Source organism: Lutra lutra, chromosome 18 (genome assembly GCF_902655055.1).
Source record: "Lutra lutra chromosome 18, mLutLut1.2, whole genome shotgun sequence".
NCBI lineage: Eukaryota > Metazoa > Chordata > Mammalia > Carnivora > Mustelidae > Lutra > Lutra lutra.
This window is the reverse complement of record NC_062295.1, coordinates 3443768-3466096: the sequence shown is the minus strand read 5'-3', so window position 1 is coordinate 3466096 and position 22329 is coordinate 3443768. Positions and strand designations below refer to the sequence as shown.

Sequence of the window (22329 nt, the reverse complement as noted above, 5' to 3'; positions counted from 1 at the left end):
CGCTAGCATCTCTGGAATCTGGGTGGAATGTTCCAGTGCCACCAGGAAAGAGAAGCCTTCACCAGACTCTCATTGGACCGAGGCCAGGGAGTTGTGTCTCCCCCAGAACGAAGGCTTCGCTCACCAAAGTCACAGCAGGTAGTGGCAGGGTGAGGACCTGAACCCATGATACTTATCCAGAATCTTCTCTCTCTGCTCCCTCCAGCACTTGCCCCCTCCCAGCTCCCAGCAGTAGACCTGGCAGTAGTGGCAGCCGCAGGGTTGGAAGGAAGCCCTGGAATGGGGTCTCTGGGTGCTGCCTGCTGGGGGTAGGAGATCCAAGCCAGGCATAAGACGGTTGGTCAGAGTTCTCGAGCAGGGAGGCTCCACTCGTGGCATAGCCAAGACAGAAACCATCTTTGCAACTCACTTTTATTGTTTCTTTATAAACTTCCTCTCACATGGAGGAATATATTGTTATAGTCATTAGCTTATCTCTTTTTTTTTTTTTTTAAACTCTATGCTAACAGCAATGGAGCCAAGAGGAGGAAAAACGTAAGCTACGATAGAAAGGCACTTAGAACCTGTTAAAATACTGATATCCTGGAATGTGCAGCAAACCCACAACAACAACACGTACACCAGCCCTTTCGAGCCTGGTCTATCACCAAGTCACATGCTGAGCTAACGTCACCTTCCAGTGCCCTGTTCCTCTGCTCCCTGGGCTTGAGTCTCAGAGCCCTGGCCCCCAACTGGGGACTTAAGGCCAGGGTCCTGGGTGGGGCCTGAGGAAAGGAGACCAGCTCCCTCCTGTTCTGCTCACAGCCCCTTCAAGGGGCGGAGCCAGCACTGCCAGGCCCTGTTAGGGCACCCCCTCTAGGACAGAAGGGCAGTTGGGAGAGGGTAGAGTCCGCAGGGCTGCTGAGCACCCCCTGCTGGCCCGCAGCCTCCAGTTCTACAGCAGGGGAAACGGAGTGCTTGGTCATGTGGCTGCTAGGCCAGTGCCTCCCAGGCCGGACCAGGCCACCTCCAGAGAGGGAGCATCGAGGGCTCAGGGTGCGGGGAAGCATCTGCCGGGGCCCCGAGGCCTGGTGGGATCGGGCAGTGGGCTGTGGGGCACATGGAGCACCAGCATCCTTAGCTTATTCTGGCCTGTGCCGTGGGGGACGTGGTGGGCAGGGGTGGGGACACCTCAAAGACAGAGGCTCTGGGAAGTAACCAGCAGACACAACCATGTCTTCAATCCAGGCTCCTTCCTCTAGCTTCCCCTGCCCAGGCAGAGGCCTGGGCGCCCCTTTGGCCGTCCTTGTTTGCTTCCCCACCCTCAAGCCCGGGGCGTTCAGCCCGTGGCCTCTGGGAGGCTCCCGTGCCCAGCACTGGCCCGGAGCCCTACCCCCACTATGTGCTTGGCTGTGACTTGACACCCCCAGAGTAGGAGCTGGGTCCCAGCCGGGGGTTGTCCCTGGCCAGCCTCCCACCGCCTGACACCCTGCAAACCCCCATAGTCCCTTGTGCAGAGCAGCACTACCCCAAGCCAAGCCCTGCCCCACCTGTTCCCTGAGCCAAGCGAGGGCCCAGCGTCCGGGCATCTCCCCTCCTCTCTCAGGGCTCCACTGCCCACGCTCCCAGGGCTCCCTAAAAGTAGAGGGAGAAGGCCCAGCAGTGAAGGGGCAGGTGAGTGGTCGGCAGTCCCCTCACTGTGGAGAGCATCCAGCCCAGGGAAGGGGCTGAGCCTCAGGTAGTGCTGGCTGGTTTTGGACGGGCTAGTAGTGAGGGGCAGCTGCCAGAGCGGGCCTCCCTCTCTGAGTTTGGAGGCGCCTTGTCATAGGGATAAGGTGGCTTCTTCCTGTGGCTTTGCCTGCGTCTGTCTTGCTCTCCCTCTGGAGGGTGGGCCAGAGGGAAAGGGGTCCAAGAAGCCCCAAAAACAGGGGCCCAGAGAGGCTAGGCAGGATGGGGACATGGCTGGCAGGTAGGCAAGGCAGGGAGGGAGGATGACCTACCCAGGCTGGTGAATGGATGAGGGAGGCATGGGGTGGGGGAGGGTAGCCTGGGAGACTGAGGGCTAAGTGGAGGACAGGGCAGGGGGAGGGCCAGAGGCGAGCGAGGCCTTAGCACCCAGGAGCACGGCTCACCCTGGCTGGCAGCACCAGCCCCTGTTCCGGAGCCTGGGACACCACCAATGACCTTCTAGCACCATCCTTGCTGCCCAGCTTGTCTGGGGCTGGGTCTGCCTGGGGGACCCAGCCAACCAGGCCCCGGGGGCAGGAGGACATTATTGCTATTTCGCAGAAAAGTTTCCGTTCGTCAGGGGCAGGGTCGGGAGCTGCTAGCCGGGCTGCGGGTAGCCGTCCAGCAGGCAGGTTCAGTTCACCACGGCTGGCTTGAGCAGCACAGAGCCCGGCGGAATGACCACCCAACCAGGGGCAAGTGCCTCCGGGCTGCTGGCTGCCGAGCTGACGCCTGTGGACAGGTCCAGCGCAGTGCCTGGCAGCAGGGGGAGTCCGTCAGGGCTTGGCCGGGAGCGGCTGCTCTCAGTCCTCTCCAGGGGCGTCTTGCGGCCCTCCATGCCCAGAGACCTGGCTGGCACTGCCCCACGCCCCTTCTCCCCCTCAGCCTTGCCGCCAGCGGAGCCAGCGAGGAGGGAGACCACAGGCAGGCCCAGTCCACCAGCCCCAAAGGGTGAGGGCAGCAGCGGGTTCTTAGCCAGATTGAGGGGCAAGACAGGGCCTGGCAGCCCAGGGCCCATGCCGCCCGGCCCCCCACCACCCCCGCCATTGCCACAGGCTAGGGCACTGAGGTCAAGGGGGCCGGGGGCCAGGGGCAGGGGCAGGCCGGGCAGGCCGGGGCCTCCGAAGAGGGCAGCAGGGTTGGGGATGATGATCTGGGCTCCGCTGACGTAGGGGCTGCCGTCAGGGGTGGGCAGTGGTGGTTTCGGGGGCGGGCGCAGTTGCAGGAGCTCTTGCTGCTCGGGAGACACGAAGTGGCCGTGGGCCTTGATGTGCTTGCGCAGCGAGCTGGGGTCCGTGTAGCGCTTGTGGCAGCCGGGCATCTTGCAGTAGTAGGGCTTGTCCACATAGTGGGTGCGCGTGTGCTTGAAGCGGTCGCTGGAGTTGGAGTAGCGCTTGTTGCAGCCCTCGTAGGGGCAGACGTAGGGCTTCTCACCTGCGGGGCGGGGCGGGCATGAGGGGCCTCTGCGCACACAGGGCGGCCCCAGGCCCCTCACCCTAGACCGAGGTCCCCCTGAGAGCACCGACTGTCCGATGGGAGGGGCAGTGTCCCTAGCAGTGGCACGAGATCTGGTCCCAGGTGCCGACAGCAGGGCACGGCCGCGGAGAAGCCGGCCTGATCACCCCTGCCCTGCTGTGGCCTGTGTGCGTGCCTTTGGCCTCAGTCCTGTGCTCTAAGTTGGGGATGACAGTGACCACTTCGACAGGCAGGACTGCAGATCTGCTTAGATGCAGGGGGCCCTGGGGGCCCACAGTGAGCACTGCAGAATGTCCTGTACGCTGGATTTGGTCCTGGCGCAGCAGAGTGCCTCCAGATTGACCCCATGTCTGGTAGCTGCTCCAGGCGGGGCGCCCTTGACCTGCGGCTGGCCCGCAGCGAGATGTGCTGTGTGAGGGGAAGGGTGCGCGCCAGACTGCGCTCCCAGACTTCGTACAGAATTAACTCCAGTGTGTCACTGCTGGCTTTTTAATACATCTGATTCAAGGAATTTCGTTACCATTCATCTCACCTATTCCTTTGTCCTTTCTTCAATGCAGCAATTAGGACTTCTTTTATTTTTTGGCGATTAGGAAGTTTAAAATTAGGTGCGTGGCTCTGTCGCCAGTGCCTGGGGTCGGCAGTGAGCACCGCCTAGTGGGCAGCACCCAGCGGATGGTCACGCTGACGAGGGTTCCGGGGGCCACACAGAAGACGGATCCGAGGATCGCACCCCCCGAGAGGCTTCCCGCCCCCCCCCCCCCCCCCGCCGTGCCCCCTCCCGGCTGCTCACCTGTGTGCGAGCGGTTGTGGATCTTCAGATTCTCCAGGCGGGAGAAGCTTTTGCTGCAGGTCGGGCAGCGGTGTGGCTTCTCGTTGGTGTGTGTGCGGATGTGGATGAGCATCTTGTACCTGCTCCCAGGAGGCCACAGGGGAGCTCGACGCCGCTCGCGGGACACCCAAGCCCCCCTCCCGCTCCTCCCCAGCAACCCCCTCGCTCCCCCTCACCTGGCATTGAAGCCTCGGCCGTGGCGGGCACAGCCCTCCCAGTGGCAGCAGTACCCCGCGTCCTTCTCGGGCTTGACGTGGTGGTCGTTGACGTGATCCACCAGGTCTTGGAGGAGCTCGAAGAGCTGGTTACACTGCGGGGCCGGGGGCTGTTCTGAGTCTGCGTGGGGCCGCCCACCCCAGCCCCGGCCCCCATCTTCCTGGCCCCCCCACTCACCTTGGCCCAGCGACACACCAGCTGTTTGGGCAGGGGGAGTTCTGGTGAGAGGCACTTGTCCTTGGGGGCGGTAAGGAAGGAGGAAGCAGGCAGGTGCAGGGCCCCCCCAGAGCCCAGAGGCAGGAAGAACTGGAAGGAACTGGGGACGCCATCCAGATAACGCAGTGGCTGGAAGTCCTGGGGGGCAGGGGGAAGGCAGAGTGGGCTAGTGCTCCCCGCTGGGCCAGCAGGCCCACACCTGCTCTGTCTCCTTCTGTGGCAGGTTGAGTTGTCCCAGTTCCAACCCCCTGTACCTGTGGCTATGAGCCTAGTTGGAAATAGGGTGTCTGTAGATGCAATCAAGTTAAGAAGTCATACTGGGGGCGCTGGGGTGACTCAGTCGGCTAAGCATCTGACTCTTGATTTCAGCTCAGGTCACGATCTCAGGGTTGTGAGATCAAATCCAGCTTGGGCTCCGCACTGGGCATAGAGCCTGCTTATTAAGATTCCCTCTCTCCCTCTCTGTCCCCCACCTCCATTCTCTCCCTCTCTCTCTACCCCCACCTCTGCTCACTCTCTCTCTCTCTCCCTCTCAAAAAGAAAAGAAAAAAAAAAAGATTATACTGGATTGGGGAGAACTAAATCCAGTGATGGGTGTCTTCATAAGAGAAAGGGAGATTTGAACTCAGAAAAATACACAACAGAGGAAGAAGGCAAAGTAGCACCAGAGGCAGAGATTGGTATGACACAGCTACAAGGCAGGGGACACCGGGAGCCACCAGAAGCTGTCAAGAAGCAAGTAAAGATTCTTCCCCAGGGCCTTCGGAGGGAGCACAGCCCTGTCAATACCTTGATTTCAGGCTTTAGCTTCCCGAACTGTGACAGAATAATACATTTCTGTTGTTCTAAGTCACCCAGTTTGTAGTCCTTTCCAGGAGACCAGTACAACTCTTTTCCAGAACCCTCACGCCCTCCTTACCGGGGCAGCAGGCACTGCAGGCAGGTCCCCGTTGCCCTGGCGCTCAGGGGACAGCGAGCTGCTGCCATTGGGAGAGTCTAGCCCGGACGGCGGTGACAAGCTGAGGTCCACCAGAGGGGCTGCCGAAAAACGTCCCTCTACCTTCTCGGGGAACTTGGGGTTCAGCAGGAAGCCTAAGGGAGAAGCACTCTTCAGGGGTACTAGATCGGGAGTCTCCGAATCCCCCACCATGACCCTGGAAGCAGATACCAGCCACACCGCCAGACCACCCCGGGACCCCAAGCATCTGAGCAGCAGCCTGCACAGCTGAGAGTGTGGCCTTCGCCACCAGGAGAGCTCAGCCACTGGGTAAGCCCGTGAGTGGGAAGTACCCACTGAACAGGAGCTTGAAGCCAGGCTCCTGGCCTGCTGTCACCCTGCCAGCTGGGGACCTTTCTGACTTCTCCTGGGCCCCTTCCTGCCTCTCTGCACCCTTCTATAAGAGGAGTTTGGGCCACGTTGCTTCCAGAGCCTTCTAGCTCAGACATGGTGGGTCTGGTTGTTAGGTGGGTCCCGGGCAGGCAGAGTGGAAGTCCTGAGCCCCAAGCACCCCCGAGAAGCACTTCTCTGGGCTCAGTCCCCAATCTGCACGGACTTGACTGACCAGCCACACTGCTTTAAAGCCCAGGAGTTCGGTCACAGGGCCTTGGTATCCCCTGCTCCCCCTTACCAGCTCCTCCATGTCCTCCCCGAGGCCTAGTTTGAATCCTGGCTCTGCTGTGCCAGCTTCATGAACTGGGTAGGTCAGTTGCCTCCCCCCAGGGACAGTGTCACCTCCAGAGACAAACTGCTGGGAGGATAAATGGACAGAGCTCTAGCTCTAAGCTGAAAGCTGCGAGGGGCTTGCTCACATCCTGGGGGACGGTCTTGCCATTGCCATGGCTCCATCGGGGCTGGAGACCCCCTGCCCTGCCAGGGGTTCTGTACCTGAGGGTGGGGAGCCTGGAGAGCCCGGGGTGGGGCTGCCATCCACCAAGCCGAGCTCCCTGTGCAGAGCTCGGTGCCGGACCACGCTCAGCGTCCTGTCCCGCTTTTCTCTCGCCGCCCGGAGCTTGGTGATGCTCAGCTTCAGGTCGAGCGGCTCGTCCAAGGAGTGCATGGTGATGGGGTGCTGGGTCGGAGGTGGCTGCAGACAGTGGGGCGCCCCCAAGCTGGGATTCAGGCAGGAACCTGGGGGAGGACAGGAATACTGTGACACCGTGATCTCAGGCTTCTCGGGCTGCACCCACAGAAGCCACCAGGGGAGGGAGGCACGGCTGTGTGGCAGCGTGAGCACTGTCTCCCTGGGAAGGGGGACCCTGAGGGGCTCTGGCCCCGGGACACAGGAGCACCAACCACCTACTGAGAGCTTTGATGTTCACTGCCCTCAAGTCTTTTCTAGAGGCAAAGCTCAGAGAGTCCATTTTGCCATGAAACTGAGTTTTAGAGATATTGCCTCAGGTCACAGAGCTAAGAAGTGGTAAGGCGACCAGCTTCAAGGCCAGATCTTCTGGGAACTGGTCAGCCAAGTCCCAAAGGTCATTTCTGACCAAGTGGGTAGTTGTGCTCGGGATCACATGCCTGATTTGAGCCTGAGGACCCAGAACCAAACCAGAAGAGCAACAAGCGTCTTCCAAGGTCACTGTTAGTGGCTCTCCACTACTGATCGCCAAGTGCTCACTGTGGGAGGCCTCCCAGGCAGCTGTGGTCACCTGCAAGGGAAGGAGGCTGAGAGCTTGTCTCAGGCGAGCTGTGTGGAGCCTGGCCCAAGGGATGGGGGTGCAGACAGGGGGCCCTGCCTCCCAGGTAAGTTCCGGAAGGAAGGTGCCCATAGGCACGGGGAGCCCGAGGGCTCTGGGTCGCCACCAGGGGGCAGCTGGGGACTGTGGCCCAGCCAGGCCAGCCCCGGACAGGGTTGGAGGGAAGTAGACCAGCTCGGTCTGGTGGTTAATAAGAACATACTTCCATCATTTTTTGGGGGGGGGGGGGGGGGGTGATGATATTCTTTTATTATAAGTTCTCATGCTGGTATTTTCACGGTTTCTTAGAAATTATCATTGGTGTGACCCAAGAACAAGGTCAACTCTATTCCAACCTCCAACTTTTTCCAGGGGCAACCTTTCCACATGTGGTCGAAGTGTGTCCTTGCATTTGCTAATTGAGGTGATTACACCTTGAAAATCTATCTGTTGAACAAGCCAACACTATGAGATACTCCACATCATTCACCGAATCCACGTTTTCATAATTTAGTACAGAACACCCCGGAACCATCACATGGCACATGACCATACGTTTCAGCTCTGTGTGTGTGTGTTTGTGTGTGCGTACGTGTGTGCACACGCGCCCCTCTCTCTCTCTGGGAACCAGAGTTGCCCACGTGTGTGCTTCACGGAGCCTAAAGGAGGAAGGACAGCCCTCACGTCCCCACTCATCTTTCCTCCAGGCCATGCACCTCAGCAACTTTGGACAATCTTCTCTGATCCCAAGTCCTGGCCCATCCATCTCCCTTGACAAGCTCTTCTGCCAAGACCCTTCAGGCACACAGGGAACAAGGCAGTCCCCTACCTCAATTAGGACCCTCTGCTTTGAGGACATCCCAAGACCCTACCAGCACATGGCTAAATATCGGAGCCCAAGGAGAGGCAGCCACTCTTGTTTGTGGGACCCAGTCTGTGACCTGACTTGTCCCAGTTAAACTGCATCAGGTGGGACCAGTCAGATCTGTTTGGATCCACCGCCAGGCCGAGCATGGGCCAGGGGCTCCCAGTGAGGCAAGTGGGGCTGGGATCAGGCTGCTACCCTGTCCTTCAGGAGCTCCAGACCCAAGGCAGGCAGGTGGGTGGGTGACAGTGATGGATGGACCTGGGCCCCTTCCACTCTCCTCTGGCTGGGCAGGGAGCTGCCCTCTGCCTGACCCCCCCTCCCCCAGTTATGTCTGTCTGTCTGCCTGTCCCTCCACCTGTTTATTTTTAGACACAGGCCCAGTCCAACCTCCCTGAAGCTCCTCTGCGCTGGGAGCCTGGGAGGGGAGGAAGGAAGTAAATATTTATGCTGATTAAGAATTCAGGAGCCAGGAAGGGTTGGTGGCCTGGTCCCTCAGCTGGCCTAGGGCCACAGGCCTCCCCACAGCCTCCAGCCTCCACCCCCAACTGGACCTTCCAGAGAAGGGGACCATGTGTGCTGGATGGTCTGGGAACTGGGAATTCAAACTGATGCTTTGACAACCCTGCCCAGGTAACATCCTTTGGCATCTTCCTTACTGCCCTCCGACCCAGGCCAGAAGGGGTCCAGGGAGGAGCCCTAGACACTGGGTCATCTTGTTCTTAAGACGTACAGGAGACATGCCTCAACATACAACTAGGGAGCCCCCCCTCCGAGAGGAACCTGTTTGCCAGGAGGGGTAGGCACAGTACCCAGGTGGGAGTGGGGACTCCAGCACCCCCCCCTTAATCAGCAGGCCCAGTCCCCAGAGAACCCCTCCCAAACACATACATACACACTTCCTGTCACTGGGTTCTGCCCAAGGAAGCAGGGATTCATTCCCACAAAGAACCCAGAACCCAGTCCAGAGACCCAGCCACCCCCACTCCTTTGGGAAAGGAGGAAGAATCCAGCCCAAAAGCCTGCTGCTCTCAGCATCTCCCAACCCCAGCCCGGCCCCACCCAGAAAACTGTCCTCCAGAAGGGGGCCCCACACCAACGTGAAGACCCCCCCTATGACCTCTCTCCTGTCCTGACCTTGGCCAACCTCAAGGTGTCTCCTTCCACTCCCGACCCCCCAAGCTTGCAGAAGCCATTTCTGAACCGGGTCTCTGCTCTTTGTTCCGCGGCTGGGTGAAGGGAGGACGGCGACAGCCAGGGTGGCACTCTCCTGGGCCTCGGAGGCTCACAAGAGAAGGCGGCAGGACCGTCACCGGATTCGACGCTCCCGACACCCAGGCGGGCAGGAGGGAGGACACTCGGGCGTCGCGTTTCCCAGAGCAGGCGAGGGCCGCCCAGAAGGGTGCCGCGCGTGGCTCGTAGGGGGCAGGCGAGCTTCGGAAGCGGCAGCAGAGCCCGCGGCCGGGCGCGACCCCTCGCCGCAGGCGGGCGGGCGGGGAGGCGGCGCCGAGGTGGTCGCGCTGCCGGGCGCCGCGCCGCTACTCCAGCTGCGAAAGGAACTAATTAGAGCCCAGGGAGCGGGAGGAAGCGGGGCGGCGCGGGGACCACCGGGGCGGCAGGGCGGGCGCGGGACCGCGGCCGGCCTCCCCGCGGGGCGGGGGGGTCACCCCGAGGGTGGGCCGCGCTGGCCCCCCGGGGCCCGGCCCCCGCCCGCCGCGCCCGCCCCGCCGGCCGGGCCCAGACAATGGCGGCTATTGTGCGCCCGCCCCGCGGCGCGCAGACGGCCCCCAGCTGCAGCGCCCGGCGAGCGCCCCCGCCCGGCCTACCTGGCGGCCGAGCCCACCCGCGGCGGGCGGGGCGAGCGCGGGGCGAGCGCGGGGGGCCCGGGACACCGAGGCCCGGACCGCTACCGACCGCGCCAGGGCGCTGTGTAGTGGGGTGGGACGCATACCCGACGCGGCGGGGGGCGGTGAGCAGGCGTCCAGCACTACCCTGTGCCAAGCACCGGCTGTCCAAGAATTCTCTGAGCCCTCTAAATCCCCTACTGGGAGGAGATGCCGTCGTTGCCCCTGTCGTACACATGGGGAAACTGAGGTTCGAAGTCGCAGGCTCGGGCGAGTGGGCTGGACTCCGCTCTGGATAAAGCCTCTCGTTCCCTGACTGGAGGAGGTCAGCCGGCTGGCCCAGGGATTGGAGGGCAGCCTGTGTAGGTGGAGGGGGCAGCTAGGCATATCCACCCTGAGAAACACTCAGGGGCTCCTTGCCAGAAGCAGAGAGGACAGGACTCTCTGTAAGATGGGAGCTCTCCCTGCCCACCCCACAGCAGCATGGGCCCATATAAGGGACACCCCTTACTGCCCCTGTGGTCCTGATACTGCCCCTTGGTCAGCCATGGCCCGTCTGGCCTAGGACTTGGGGACAGGGGTCTAAGATGCACCTTGCAAAAGCCCAGTGGCTTTCTTGATATGGCATGGAAAGGGGACGTAAGTCCCCAGCCTCCCCTGTGCTCTGTGGGTGCTGGGGTGTTTGGTGCCTGGGATGATTGCTACCAACATGCAGTTCTCACAGATGGGGAAGCTGAGGGCTGGAGTGGGGAGCAAGCCCACTGGAAGGCTTGGGTGAAGGTTACATGACAACAGGACCAACAGCCAGTCTGACGGACAGTCAGACGAAGAGCCAGCACCTGTTAAGGCAGGTTCTGGCCACCCCTATTTTACAGATGTAAAAACTGAGGCTCAGGGAGATTAAGCAACCCATCCAAGATCACACAGCTTGTCTGTGGCAGAACTGGATTTCAAGCCCAGGTGAGTCCAGAAGCCATGTTCACTATCAGCCTTTCCTTTGCCCATGGATGTTGGGAGGGCAGGCAAAAGGGGTCCAGCTTGGCACCCCCTCCCTGCCCAGGGGTTTGTGGGAGCTAGGTACAGAACCTAGGAGGGGCAGCAGGCAGTGGGTGGGCACTGGAGGGGCCAGCTGGGGGCGGGGGGCGCCCACAGGGAGGCTTGGAGAGTTGAGGGCAGATCGGCTGCCAAAGCAAACGGCCCCACATTCCTGGGAACTGCTCCGGCTCCCTCCCTGCTCTGGCCAAGAGCTCCACCCTCCTGGCGGCAGGGGCTGGGGGCAGGGGTAGAGGCAGACCTCATCCTCTCAGCGCCCCCCTTTCTGAGCAGGCAGCAGAGCATGGGTCCAAATCCAGTCAGACCACCTGGGTCTCCCCCTTGGTCTGCTACTTCCTGTCCATGTGACTTTCGGCAGGTCACCTCCCTGTCTTAATGTCCTGGCCTCTAAAAGGGGATGATGGTAACCGTAATAACTTCTCATTGGGTATTGGGTGGTGATGCACACATCCAGTGATTTCTTAATGTTTCCCATTATTATGTAATATTCAGCAACTAAAATAATGCTGGGCCCATAGTAGGTACTCGATCAAACTTATTGAATTAACTGTCACCATCACTGACATGCCCAGCCTTTGGCTAGTCTAGAGCAATGAGGACGGCTGGGTGGGGGACGGACCCTCCGCATGGTATCCACAGACAACATCCATGTGAGACAACAGCCTCACCTGAGCGCACCTGACCTTCACCGTAAGGTGCAACTAAACAAGCTCATGCCCCTCAAAGGGCCTCCGGCACCAGCTGTCCTGGGCAGTGGCCACAGCAGACCCTAGCCACCTTCCGGAGCCCAAATGCTCAAAGAAAAGGAGGGAGGTCCCAGAGGCCCTGAGGGGCCCTGGAGGGAGCAGACCTCCTCCCAGGACCCAGGGGAGGGGCTTATCCTGAGGCCCCGCCAGCCTGGCAGGTCCCAGGAGAGGGGCCAGGGCTGGCCGAACTTCCTTTAAGACCAAGGGTTTGCCTTCCCTGGGACCCTCTCCCTAGGCAAGCCGGCCCCTCTCCCATCTCAAGATGGGGCCTCCCCAGATTCCCCAGGGGCCGGGGGTGAGGGAGCAAGTGCCCCAGGTGGACCAGCGAGGGTTGAGCTCTCTGTCCTTAGTCATGGGGGCCTCAGGAAAGCCCTCAGCTGGGCAGCACCTGAATAGGGGTGCGTGCCAGGAACTTCTCCTGCGGGCACGTTTAGATGGCGTTACCCGGAGTCAGGCGAGCTGGTGCTGGTCCTCTGTGCTCTCGCCCCTGGCTGTGGGGCCTCAGATGGGTCCCTGTTGCCCCCTCCAGGCCCTGGTCAGAAACACAGGTACCACAGAAAGGGGCCAGCTCACCGGGCAAGGTGGGGGTTGGGGACATCCCGCAGGAGGAGCTTGGCCCCGTGCCGGGCACGCAGGAGATGTGGTTCCGAGGGTTCTTGTTCCTGGTCCTGGGCTGGGGGTGCCCCATGCAATAACTTAGCCTGCCAAGGTCACCCAGATACTTGAGCAGTGCCTGAAGCTGGAAGGATCACAGCTGGCTCCCCAGCGCTACCCCCACGCCAACCGCTCCCCCAGTCCTGGCTTCCCCAATGCTGCCAGGCTGGGGGTGGTAGCAACTCAACACATGGACCCCGCCCACATATGCACCAGCACACTCACACAGATGTGCATGCCTGTCCAGCTGCAAAGGCCAGCCTGGCACAGAGGCCTCCCTTAGGCCCCCATCTCAGCGGCCTCCACCCCCTACTGCCTGCCTGCCTGCAGCCACCTTTGTACAACTATGTCTGGTATTTTCCTGTCTGCCCAGCTTGCTGGGGGGCGGGGGGGCGCGGGGAGGTGGTGCGTGGGGCTTTGAGCACTGCCTGCACCTGGGCCTCTGCCAGAGGCAAGCCCGCCAAGCACCCCCCACGCCTGCCCTCAGAGTGGGAAGGGAAGAGCTGGCCCCAGGCCGCCCAAATCCCCAGGAGGAGCTGGCATGGGGGTGGGGGGAGCCCGATAGGGACACACACTCACTGAGGCCTCGGCAGGAGCAGTCCAGGCCCCACTAGGCAGCACTGCCACTCAGGATGGACAGGCAGAGCTGGGCACTCTGCCAGAATTTCCTGGGGCCAGCGAAGGCCATGGCCAGTGTCCCACAGGACATGGGCGGACACCCACCGCACCCCAACATAGAGGCAATGCATATGTGTCACACCTGTGCTCAAACACCAAACAGAGGACACAGCATGTGACCAGCAGCCGGTCTGGGACTCAGGAGTTACAAGGACGAGCCGCAGGGATGAGGCCCAGGCCCCAAAGGGAAGGAAACACTGCAGCTTCCCAACCAAGTCAGGCTGTGAGACAACCCGATAAGCACCTCCCGAGTCCTGGGGGCTTGCCCACGGCTCACCCCTCCCACTACCCCGGGACAAGCACCAGGCCCACGGAATGGCACCTGCCAACTGAGAGCGGAGGCTGGCAAGGCGGGCTCTGGACTTTGGCCCTCCCCTCCCTCCGCCTCATTTACCCCACCGCTCAGTTATGCATTCCAACACCAGGCCCTCCAACCCACTCAGTCCTGGGGGCCTCCAGATGAATGAGGATGAAAGGCCCCTGGACCTCAGTGGGGGAGCTTGAGCAGCGGGGTGGGGGAGGGCTGCTCCCAAGCAGTGGGGACATGGGGTGAAGTGTTGGGACATCGGGTCCTAACTTGTTCTGCAGCCCAGACAGGCCAGTCTGCCTCCTGCTCAGCATCACCATTCATCCTCCTGGTCCCCCAACAAATTAGGTGCTAGTCTCCATTTTCCAGAGGGGGTAGAGTGAGGCTTAGAGAGGTTCAATCACCTGCCAAGGTCACAGAGCTTGCAAGTAGCGCATCCGGGGTTTACTGCCAGGTTCCAAAGCCCACACTCTTTCTGTGCCCAGTGCTGTAGAGGCCGGGGATGTGGCCCCAGCTGACCTTCCGTAAAACTGCTTGTCACTTAGAAGAGAAGGAGGCCCAAGAGTGGGTTCTGGGCCAGGACCTGGAGGCACCGGGAGCCATGGAGTGCTCTACACAGAAAGTACCCTCCTCTTCTCCAGGCCAGAGGCTCCTGCCCTCAAGCTCTCCCCTGCAGCACCTCCTTTCTCGGGATTCCCTTTCTTTCTCCCACAAGCCCGATGCTCACCTCTTCAATGCCAGGCCCCCTGTATACCCTTCCACATTCCCATATTCTCCCCCAGCTGCCACTTGCCTCCAACCCCTTCCTCCAGCAGCCACTTGCCTCCGACCCCTTCCTGCAGCAAGTCTTCCATGATTTACCCTCTCTGGCCTCAGACTCCTGGCCGTAGGTGCCTGACTGACGGCTGAGCAGAGGACCTGCTCCTGTCCCTGCGTTGCTGAGGGAAGCATCCCCAGCCCTCCGGCGGCCTGTGCTGCCTGCCACGGTCATCCAGGGTCCAAGTCCTCGCTCCTGCTGTAATGCCACCAGCTCATGAACACACCTTGGATGCCTGACTCTGCACACGGAGTGTGACATGCACTGCCCCGACCTTTGGCCCCAGCACTTAACCCCTGCTGCTGGCATTCAGTGCCTCATTCCAAGAAAGGAGTCCTAGAGCCGGGGAAGCCCTCCTGGAGGGGACCACTGCAGTTTCCCACGGCCCCCATGCTGAGCTGACCCCCTCCACCATTGGGAACTGGGCAGCGAGGCCAAGTGCTGTGGGCTCGAGGCCAGAAAACCCGGCCTGCCCCAATCTGATGTGGGCAAAGATCTGGGCCTCAGTTTCCCCATCCAGGAAAGGAAGGGGCTGGCCTCAAGTCCCCTGGACCTTGAGCTCCCTAACCACTCCCTGAACAGCACCATCACACCCGCCCTCCGCTCTTCCTGGCACTCAGCAATGTCCATTGAAGGAATGAATCCAACTGTGGGGCCCACCAGCCGTGTGAGCTGGGGAAGGATGGAAGGGCTGAGCCCCAAGAAGGAAGTGGCTTGCCCAAGGTCAAGGTGAGAGCCGGGGCTTGGGCCTTGGCACAGAGGCCTCCTCCTCCCCGTCCAGGGCAAAGGACCCGTGAGCAGACCTGGATGAGGATGGGGTGGCCAGCATCGCCCTGATTCACTTGGGATGACTGGTAAGGCCCAGTTCCCCCAGCTTCTCTCCTGCCACTCCCACCCAGGGCTGGCATGGGGCCCTGCCACGACTTCTGGACTCCACGCCCACACCCCTCCCCTCCCCAGCCCTGCCCACAGCCCCTCTTCCCTGCCTCCCCCACCTGTCCCCTGCTTGTCCCATCTGGCAGCAAAGCAAGTCTAGAAGCTGGGGGCAGTCTCCAAACCCAAAAGGAAACACTCACTGGGTAGTGCCCTGTCAGGCCTGGCCTGCTGCAGGCCCTTGGGGGCCCAGGGTCCACAGCACCCAGTAGGGTGAGCCCTAGGTGTCCTGAGGTGGTGGCGTGGGCCTGGCCTGAAAGAGGGTGGGGCTGGCAGGCAGACAGCCAGCAGTACTGGGTGGGGGGGAGCTTTAGAACAGGCAGAACAATGGAGGGCCCCATAGCCCAGGGGGGAGGGGGACACGGCAGCTCAGGGGCAGTCAGCCTGAAAGTGTGGGGATGGGGGTTGGGGGGCTCTGGATGTAGGAGGGAGTGGCCCAGGGGAGAAATGGCTCAGGCTCGCTGGGACTTGCCAGCCAAACCCAGATGGACGATGGGGAGAAGGGAGGGCGACAGGCTTCCTCTGGACACAGCTGCCCCCATGTCACGCCCTCATGCCCACACAGGGGATGGGGGAATAGAGCGGGGGACAGTAGAGCCGAGGGGATTCCCACATTGAACTGACATTTCAGGGGCCAGGGCCAGACAGCCTTGGGCTCCGGTCCCCCTCTGTCCCTCCCTAACCCCAAGTGATCCCAGGCCAAGCCCTCAAATCTCTGAGTGTCAGTTCCTCCCCAGCAGCCTCCACCCACAGCCTTCGGACTCCCAGGGTCCCAGTGGGGCACTAGCCTGTGAGTGCATTTGTGCAAAGGAGACAAGACCCTCTGTCAGCTGGGCAGGATTGTTTTCCCAGGACTGAGTCAGGCAGCTCGGCGGTCTCCTGGGGCCTCCGGAGCCTCCCACCAGTCCTTGGCCATGACTGGAGGAGGGGGCCAGGGGCTGGGTCAGTCCCCTCCCTGGGCAGCCATCTGCCAAGGCAGGAGGACGTGTGCGCACACATGTCGCAGGCAGCATCGCGGGGCCGTCCCTGTACTACCTGGCTTCACAGGCACTGAAGACAAAGGGCCGGAGGAAGGCCCAGCCTCTCCTCAGACCCCCAGTCATGGCACTGGAAGATTCTCAGGCCCTCTGCCCATCCCCCATCAGGGGCATCTGGAGCAGATGGAAAGCCCCCCAATGCACACCCCAATGCTGGAATCACTTCACATCCCTGTGCCCCCAGGCTCCTCCCAGCCTGACCACCAGTTAACCAGAACACTCCATCCCATCTGGGAGGGGGAGGAGAAGGCCAGAACTCCGGCCCCTCAAGATGCCCAGAGCCGAGGCCCCTTCCCTGCCCAGCCTGAGGGAGCTTGGAAGAGAAGCATCCTAGGGTGCTAGGATGGCAGGTCCGGCCCCAGGGCTCCCTGGAGGCCAGATGGGTAGAGGCCCCGCTAGAGCTCCCCTGGGATGGCCCCATACCACTAGTGCTGGAATGGGAAGAAGGGCCAGGGGCCCCTGCAGACCTGGGCCAGGCCTCACCTCCCCCACGGAGCAGTCTGGAGTTAAGGCCAGTGAAAGGGTGAGATTTGGGGGCCGAGTATACACAGCTGCTGGGGCAGCTTGGGTTCCCCTCCAGAACAGGATCCCTTCTCAACCCAGGCTGGGAAACTGACCACCAGGTACCACCCCCCCACCAGCCAGAACAGATCCAGGAACTTGGGCCCAGAAGACCACTGGCCCTATTCCAGCCAAAGCTTTAGTTTCCTTGTTTGTCAGTGATCAATGGATCTTCCTCACTGGGCTGATGTGGCAATTCTAGGTGACAGATGTCAAGCCCTGCCAAGTTCCCAGGGCTGCTGGAAGGTGGGAATTTTCTCTGGGAGTTGCTCTCCCCGTGCCGCTCCTTCCCCAGACACCCTGCCTCCCTAGGGACCTCAGCAGGCACTGTCGTGAGCTGGAGAACAGCAGAGGTTTGCAGAGCTGGGCTGGAGCCCCAGAGAGAATGGGGGTCTCTCTACTCCAGGCCATGCCCCTACACAGGACCCCCCAGCAGCCCATCCTTTCTTGTCCCAGCAGCGAAGCCTCAACCCTGGTGGGTCAGCAGAGCACCAGAAGTGCTACTGGAGGTGGGAAATACTGAGTCCCCGGCCCTAGCAGCACCTGACTCAGAATTCACCAGGCTGGCGCCGAGGGGGGGTTGGGGGGATGTGTCCCAAGGGGCTTTGCAAAAGCTGTGCTCCTCCACACCCAGGTTTGGTGGCAGGCTGGGGAAAGGCCGGGCATCCCATCTCAGAGAGGGGATGCCCCACACCTATTGGGGCCATAGCAAGGGAACCAACTCAGTCAGGCAAGGGAGAGCTGCCTCTTTCTGGCTGGCCCTGAGCTGCCCCGTCACCAGCCATGGACGTTCCCCACCTCCGGGTGAAGGGGGGATCACCGGGCACCTTCCACCAGTCACCCTCTGGCCTCCATCATCTGTGTGAGATATAAAATCACATTAAGAACCCTGACTAGAGGGGCGCCTGGGTGGCTCAGTGGGTTAAGGTCAGGTCATGATCCCAGGGTCCTAGGATGGAGCCTCGCATCAGGCTCTCTGCTCAGCAGGGAGCCTGCTTCCTTCTCTCTCTCTGCCTGCCTCTCTGCCTACTTGTGATCTCTGTCTGACAAATAAATAAATAAAATCTTTCAAGAAAAAAAAAAAAAAAAAAAAAAGGAACCCTGACTAGAGGGAAGCACCCCCTGCAGCCTCAGAAAAGCTTCTTCCCCCCATTCCGCCCAGCTCAGGGGATGAGGGACCTCCACGGCCTCCCCTCCAACCTGGCCCCATATGCAACCTGGAGAGACATCCGGGGCCAGAGGGGAGAGCCAGGAGCAGCCATATCCCCCACCAAATCCCAGTGTGCCTCCCAGCACCAGGGCCCCACCCCAAATGCCTCCCAACCAGCTCCTCGGCAGGCCCCAGCCCCAACATCTGGTCCCCCAGCCACAGCTGTCGCCACCCTCCCTCATCCTGGGATTGCCCCAAACTCTGCCCAGCGCCCATCCCCACCCCACCCCCCTCGCCCAAGTGGGAAATTCGGATTCCAGGCCAGTCCGGGTAGATGAAAACGCACATGGGAAAATGTCGTCAGGAAAACACATTCTTCCTTCTATACCACAGTTCAGACCCCAGGAGGATTAGGTAGCAGAAGACACTCCCACCGCCTGGGGCCAAGGCCAGGCCGGGGAAGGAGGGGAGAGGGGAATGTGGGAGCCACAAGGTGGGGCCGAGAGGGGTCCAGGGCCTCTGACAGGCCCCAAGGAGGGTCCCTGGCAGAGCTCTGTCCTCCTGCAGGCGGGTTCGCCTTCCACGGGCACTCCCAGTGAGGGGAGCCCAGGCAGAAGACACGGTTGTGGCTACCCCATCTGCAGCTGGCTTTTGAGAAACAACAAAAGCTTTGGGGGGACGCGGTTCCCATGATTGTTTGAAATGAGGTTTCTGGATGTCTGCGGCATCCAGTTGTTCATACTGGCTCCACCCACGGATAATTGAGAGTTGGCTTTTGTTGGCCTGACCCCACTTCTCAGTACCCCCCCCAACAAATTTCCTGAGGGACTCTAGCTCGGGAAGTTCACCTTGTCTGACTTCTTGGTTTTACGGATGAGGAAACTGAGACCCAGAAAGGGGGTGAGAGGGAGCTGCCCCACAGGCCCCCGGGGAGTTGGTGGCCTGGCCCAAACTCCAATCCAGGATATCAGATTCCCAGGCCAGGGGCTTTTCCCACTCACCCTCAATGCTGTGGCCTGGCTCAACCGAATCCCCCAAAGCCACCGACTCTAAAAGCAGTGGTGCCTGGAAGTGGGGTGACTCACCGTCTAGCTTCCTGGGGCACCCCCTCCCCATCAGTGAGGGAGGGACTGGCAGGTGTCCCTGTGTAGAGAGCCAGGAGCAGGGAGAGGCCCCCCAGGGGACCTGGGCCAGGGTCACTCAGGGGCCAAAGAGCCCCAGCTGGAGGGATTTAACACCAAAGGTCAAAGGTCACAGACAGGGAAGGGTGGGCAGGCTCCGGGGGTCAGAGGGTCAGCGCTAATGGCAGCTCCGGAAAGGAGGGGGAGGGTAAGGAGCTAAGGAAAACAGGGATGCTTCCAAGGGGTCCTCAACCCCCATAAACTGTGCCCCAACCCCCTGGCACTGCCTCCTCGCTGGCTGGTTGTGGACAGGGCCAAGTAGACCTGGGGGTGGGCTGTAAAATGGGCTGGGTTAGAGCTTGGAAAGGGGTGTCCTGGGAAGGGCTCCCCAGGTGCAGCCCTTCCCCCAGAGTGGGCGAGGGCCAGCTGGGAGGCCCAGCCCAGGCCCAGAGGGGAGAAGGAGGAGCAGAGGGGGAAGGCTCCGAGGTCATGGGGAGGGATGTGTGGGGAGGGATGTGTGGGACGGGCTAGAACAGCTGTGGCACTGTGGCACCAGGAGCGGGGCTTGGAGGGGACTGGGTGGGTGAGCAGAAGGAAGGGGTCAGTTTCCCCTTCCCTGAACTTGGGAGCTGTGGAAGGCCCTGGGGGACCGGAGTGTCTCCGCTGACCCTCAGCTTCAGCTAAGCCCCACCTTCCCTCCAGGACGTAAGACCCTCAGGAAGGCCACCTCTGAAAACCACAGCTCAGGCCCTGTCCCTGGCCTAGACCAAGAGCCACGAGAGCCCAGGCCTTGGCCAGGTCTGCGGCCGGCCTGGCTGCCCCCTCAGTGTCAAGCGTTCCCTTCAGAGCCAAGATCCTGGGCTGTGATGGCTGGGGGCCCAGGGCTCCTCCCAGGATCCCTTCCCGCTTCCCAGGCTCCAGGGCAGGGCGAGGATCCCTGCAACCATCACTGCCCCGGGGTGGACAGGCCAGGCGGTCCTTCCTGGACAGGCGGACAAGCAGCATGCTGCCCTGCTGTGGCCTGAGTACCAGGCAGGCCAGGGCAGTGTGCCAAGGCCTCCAGGTGCCAGCCTGGCTTCCAGCCCCACTCCCGGGGGCCTGCGGGGAAGCAGGGTGCGGGTGTCTCCCTCCCTCGGGATGCACCTGCCTGCCTCGCCCCCTCCCCCACTCCCTCCGGACCCTCCTTCAGGCCCTTTGGATGCCCCTGCCCTCTTCACTTTGCCAGCTTCTTCTGCTTCCACCCAGACAGCAGTGGAGGAGGAGCCAGTGCCAGACAGGACTCCGGCTCCCAGGCCCAACGCGGCTGCACCCCGTCCTGACCCCCAGAGACGCCTCCCTCCCCCGGCCGCGGAAGGGCCCAGGCCAGCCAGGCGCAGCAGTGGGGAGACTTTCCGGGACAAGGGAGGAGACACCTTTCAAACCCCGTCCTAGAAACAGCCCCGGCGCAGCCCTGGGAAGGGGCGACTGCCCCGCTGCCCCAGACAACTTTGTGCCCAGGCTCCCGGGGCCCCCCTCACCCTGCAGCGCGCCCCCACGGCGGCCGCCCAACTTCCCCGCCGAAGTTTGCTCCCGCCCTGGGCCCGGCCGTGGGTCGACCGGGCCTCCGGACGGAGGGAGGGAAGGAAGCACGAGAGAGACGGAGAGACGGAGGGACGGGGCCAGGGAGCCGGCGAGGGAGGGAGCGCGCGAGCCAAGCGAGCGAGGGAGCGAGCGCAGGGGCCCCGGCGAGGGCTCACAATGGCCCGGGGCGAGGCGGGGACGCGGGAGGAGGAGGCGACCCTGGGGTCCCGCAGCCCCCTGCAGGCCCCCGCGCGACAGCCCGGCGCCCCCGGCGCCCCCGCCGCCCTCCCAGTCCCGTCCCCACGGCGCGACGCCCCGGGTCTTCCTACCTCGGCGGCGGGGGCGGTCGGGCTCCCGGCTGCGGGCTCCGGCGGTCGGGGGGCGGCGGGGGAGCGAGCGGGGGAGGGGCCGGGGCGGGCGGGGGCCGGGGCGCGAGGCTCACGGGGCGCGGGCTCCCCTGGCACGGCCGCCCGGCGCCCGGCCGCTCCGCCACATCTGCAGCTCCGGCAGGGAAGGTGGCCGCGGCGGCCGGGCAGTGCGGGGATGTCTTAGAGAGGGAGGGAGGAGGGAGGAGGGAGGCGGCGGGAGGAGGGCCCGGCAAGCCTCGGAGGAGGGGGAGGAGGAGGGGCGCGGGGGGCGGCCGTGCTCCCTCCTCCCTCCCCCGCTGGTTCCCTCGCGCCCGCCCTCCCAGCAAACCCCTCTCGCCGCGGCGGCCCCAGGCCCGGGGCGCCAGCTGCCAGGCGGGGCGTGCGCGTCGGGGGGAGGGGGCGGCCGGGAGTCTGCGCTGGGCCGGGGGAGGGGAGGGAGCGAGGGCGGCGGGGCCGCGAGGAGAGGGTACCGGGAGGGAGGGGGCGCTGGGCCGCGGCCGAGCGGCGCGCGTCCACCTCGGCCCCATCCTTGGGTACATCCCCTCCCGCCGCAGCCCCGCCCCCGGCCCGAGGGCAGCGCTGGGACACGGCCGGGAGGTGGCCTGGGGGTGGCGGGGGCGGGGGGGGGGGGAGAGGGATGTCCCGCCCTTGGGGAAGCCGGGGGAGGGGGCAGGCGCGCCGTTGACCGGAGGGAGGGCGTGCGGGCCCAGAGGAAAAGCCCCGAAGACCGGGAAGATGGAGGAGGTCGCTGCGGCCGAGGGGGCGGGGGCCCCTCGCCTCCCTCCCGCGGGGTCACCTTGGCTAGGCCCCCCGCGGCCCCGGGCTGCGGGGAGGGCGGCAGGAATGCCTCTCCGCAGGCCCTGATTTCTCCGCCCAACCCAGTTCCAGGAACGCGCGGGCAGCGCCGGGCGGGCAGAGGCCCCGGCTCCGGATTCGGGGAGGCGCAAGCCAGGGTTCGAGGCCGGGATCAGACCCTCCCTCCAGGTCCCGGGTTGGTCCCCGCCCGTGGAATTAGGACGAGGTCCGGCCGGGAGCAGTCCGGGCTTCCGCTCGGCCCCAGGCTTGGTCCCAGGAGCTGGGACAACCTGCGTCCCCAGCCTGAGCTCCGCCGGGGTCCTTGGTCTCGCCCGGACCCTCCGCGGCGCCCAAGCTTAGGAGGTGGAAGGAGTGGATGACGGTGCGTGCTAAAGCCCAGCACCCGCCTAAACTGTCTTTTCCTGAAGCTTATCCTGGGCTCGCGTTCTTGAGTGTGTCGTGTTTGGGCCAATCTGGAGCACCTGCCCAGTTATCTTCTCGCTGCTCTGCTGTCGGGTCGCAATCTTGGTTCAAAAACAGTCCTCCTGCTATTGGCCAGCCCTGCCGCCTCACGGTTGGCCTTGAGTCCAGGAGAGGAAAAGCATCTTGTAGGTGAGGCATCTGACTCCCCGTGTAACTTTGTCTTCTTGTGTGCATTTGATGCCGCTGTCCCTGGCAGAGCAGAGGCCGGTGGGTCTCCTGGCACAGTTCTTGGCA

The 22329-nt window shown here is 62.7% G+C and overlaps 1 protein-coding gene across 2 annotated transcripts; it reads right to left on the bottom strand.

Moving 5' to 3' along the window:
- Positions 1-392: 392 nt before the first annotated feature.
- Positions 393-21321, bottom strand: GLIS2 (GLIS family zinc finger 2). 2 transcript variants are annotated; one of them, XM_047713873.1, is made up of 7 exons: positions 20779-21321; positions 6333-6575; positions 5367-5539; positions 4409-4585; positions 4192-4325; positions 3977-4095; positions 393-3141 (listed from the first exon to the last, which is right to left on the bottom strand). In XM_047713873.1, the coding sequence occupies exons 2-7, from the start codon at positions 6502-6504 to the stop codon at positions 2342-2344; spliced, it is 1575 nt and encodes a 524-aa protein (XP_047569829.1). In that variant the 5' UTR covers positions 6505-6575; positions 20779-21321; the 3' UTR covers positions 393-2341. The 2 variants fall into 2 exon arrangements, with proteins under 2 accessions (XP_047569829.1, XP_047569830.1); XM_047713874.1 differs by lacking the exon at positions 20779-21321 and adding an exon at positions 9126-9525.
- Between the last annotated feature and the right edge of the window lie 1008 nt (positions 21322-22329).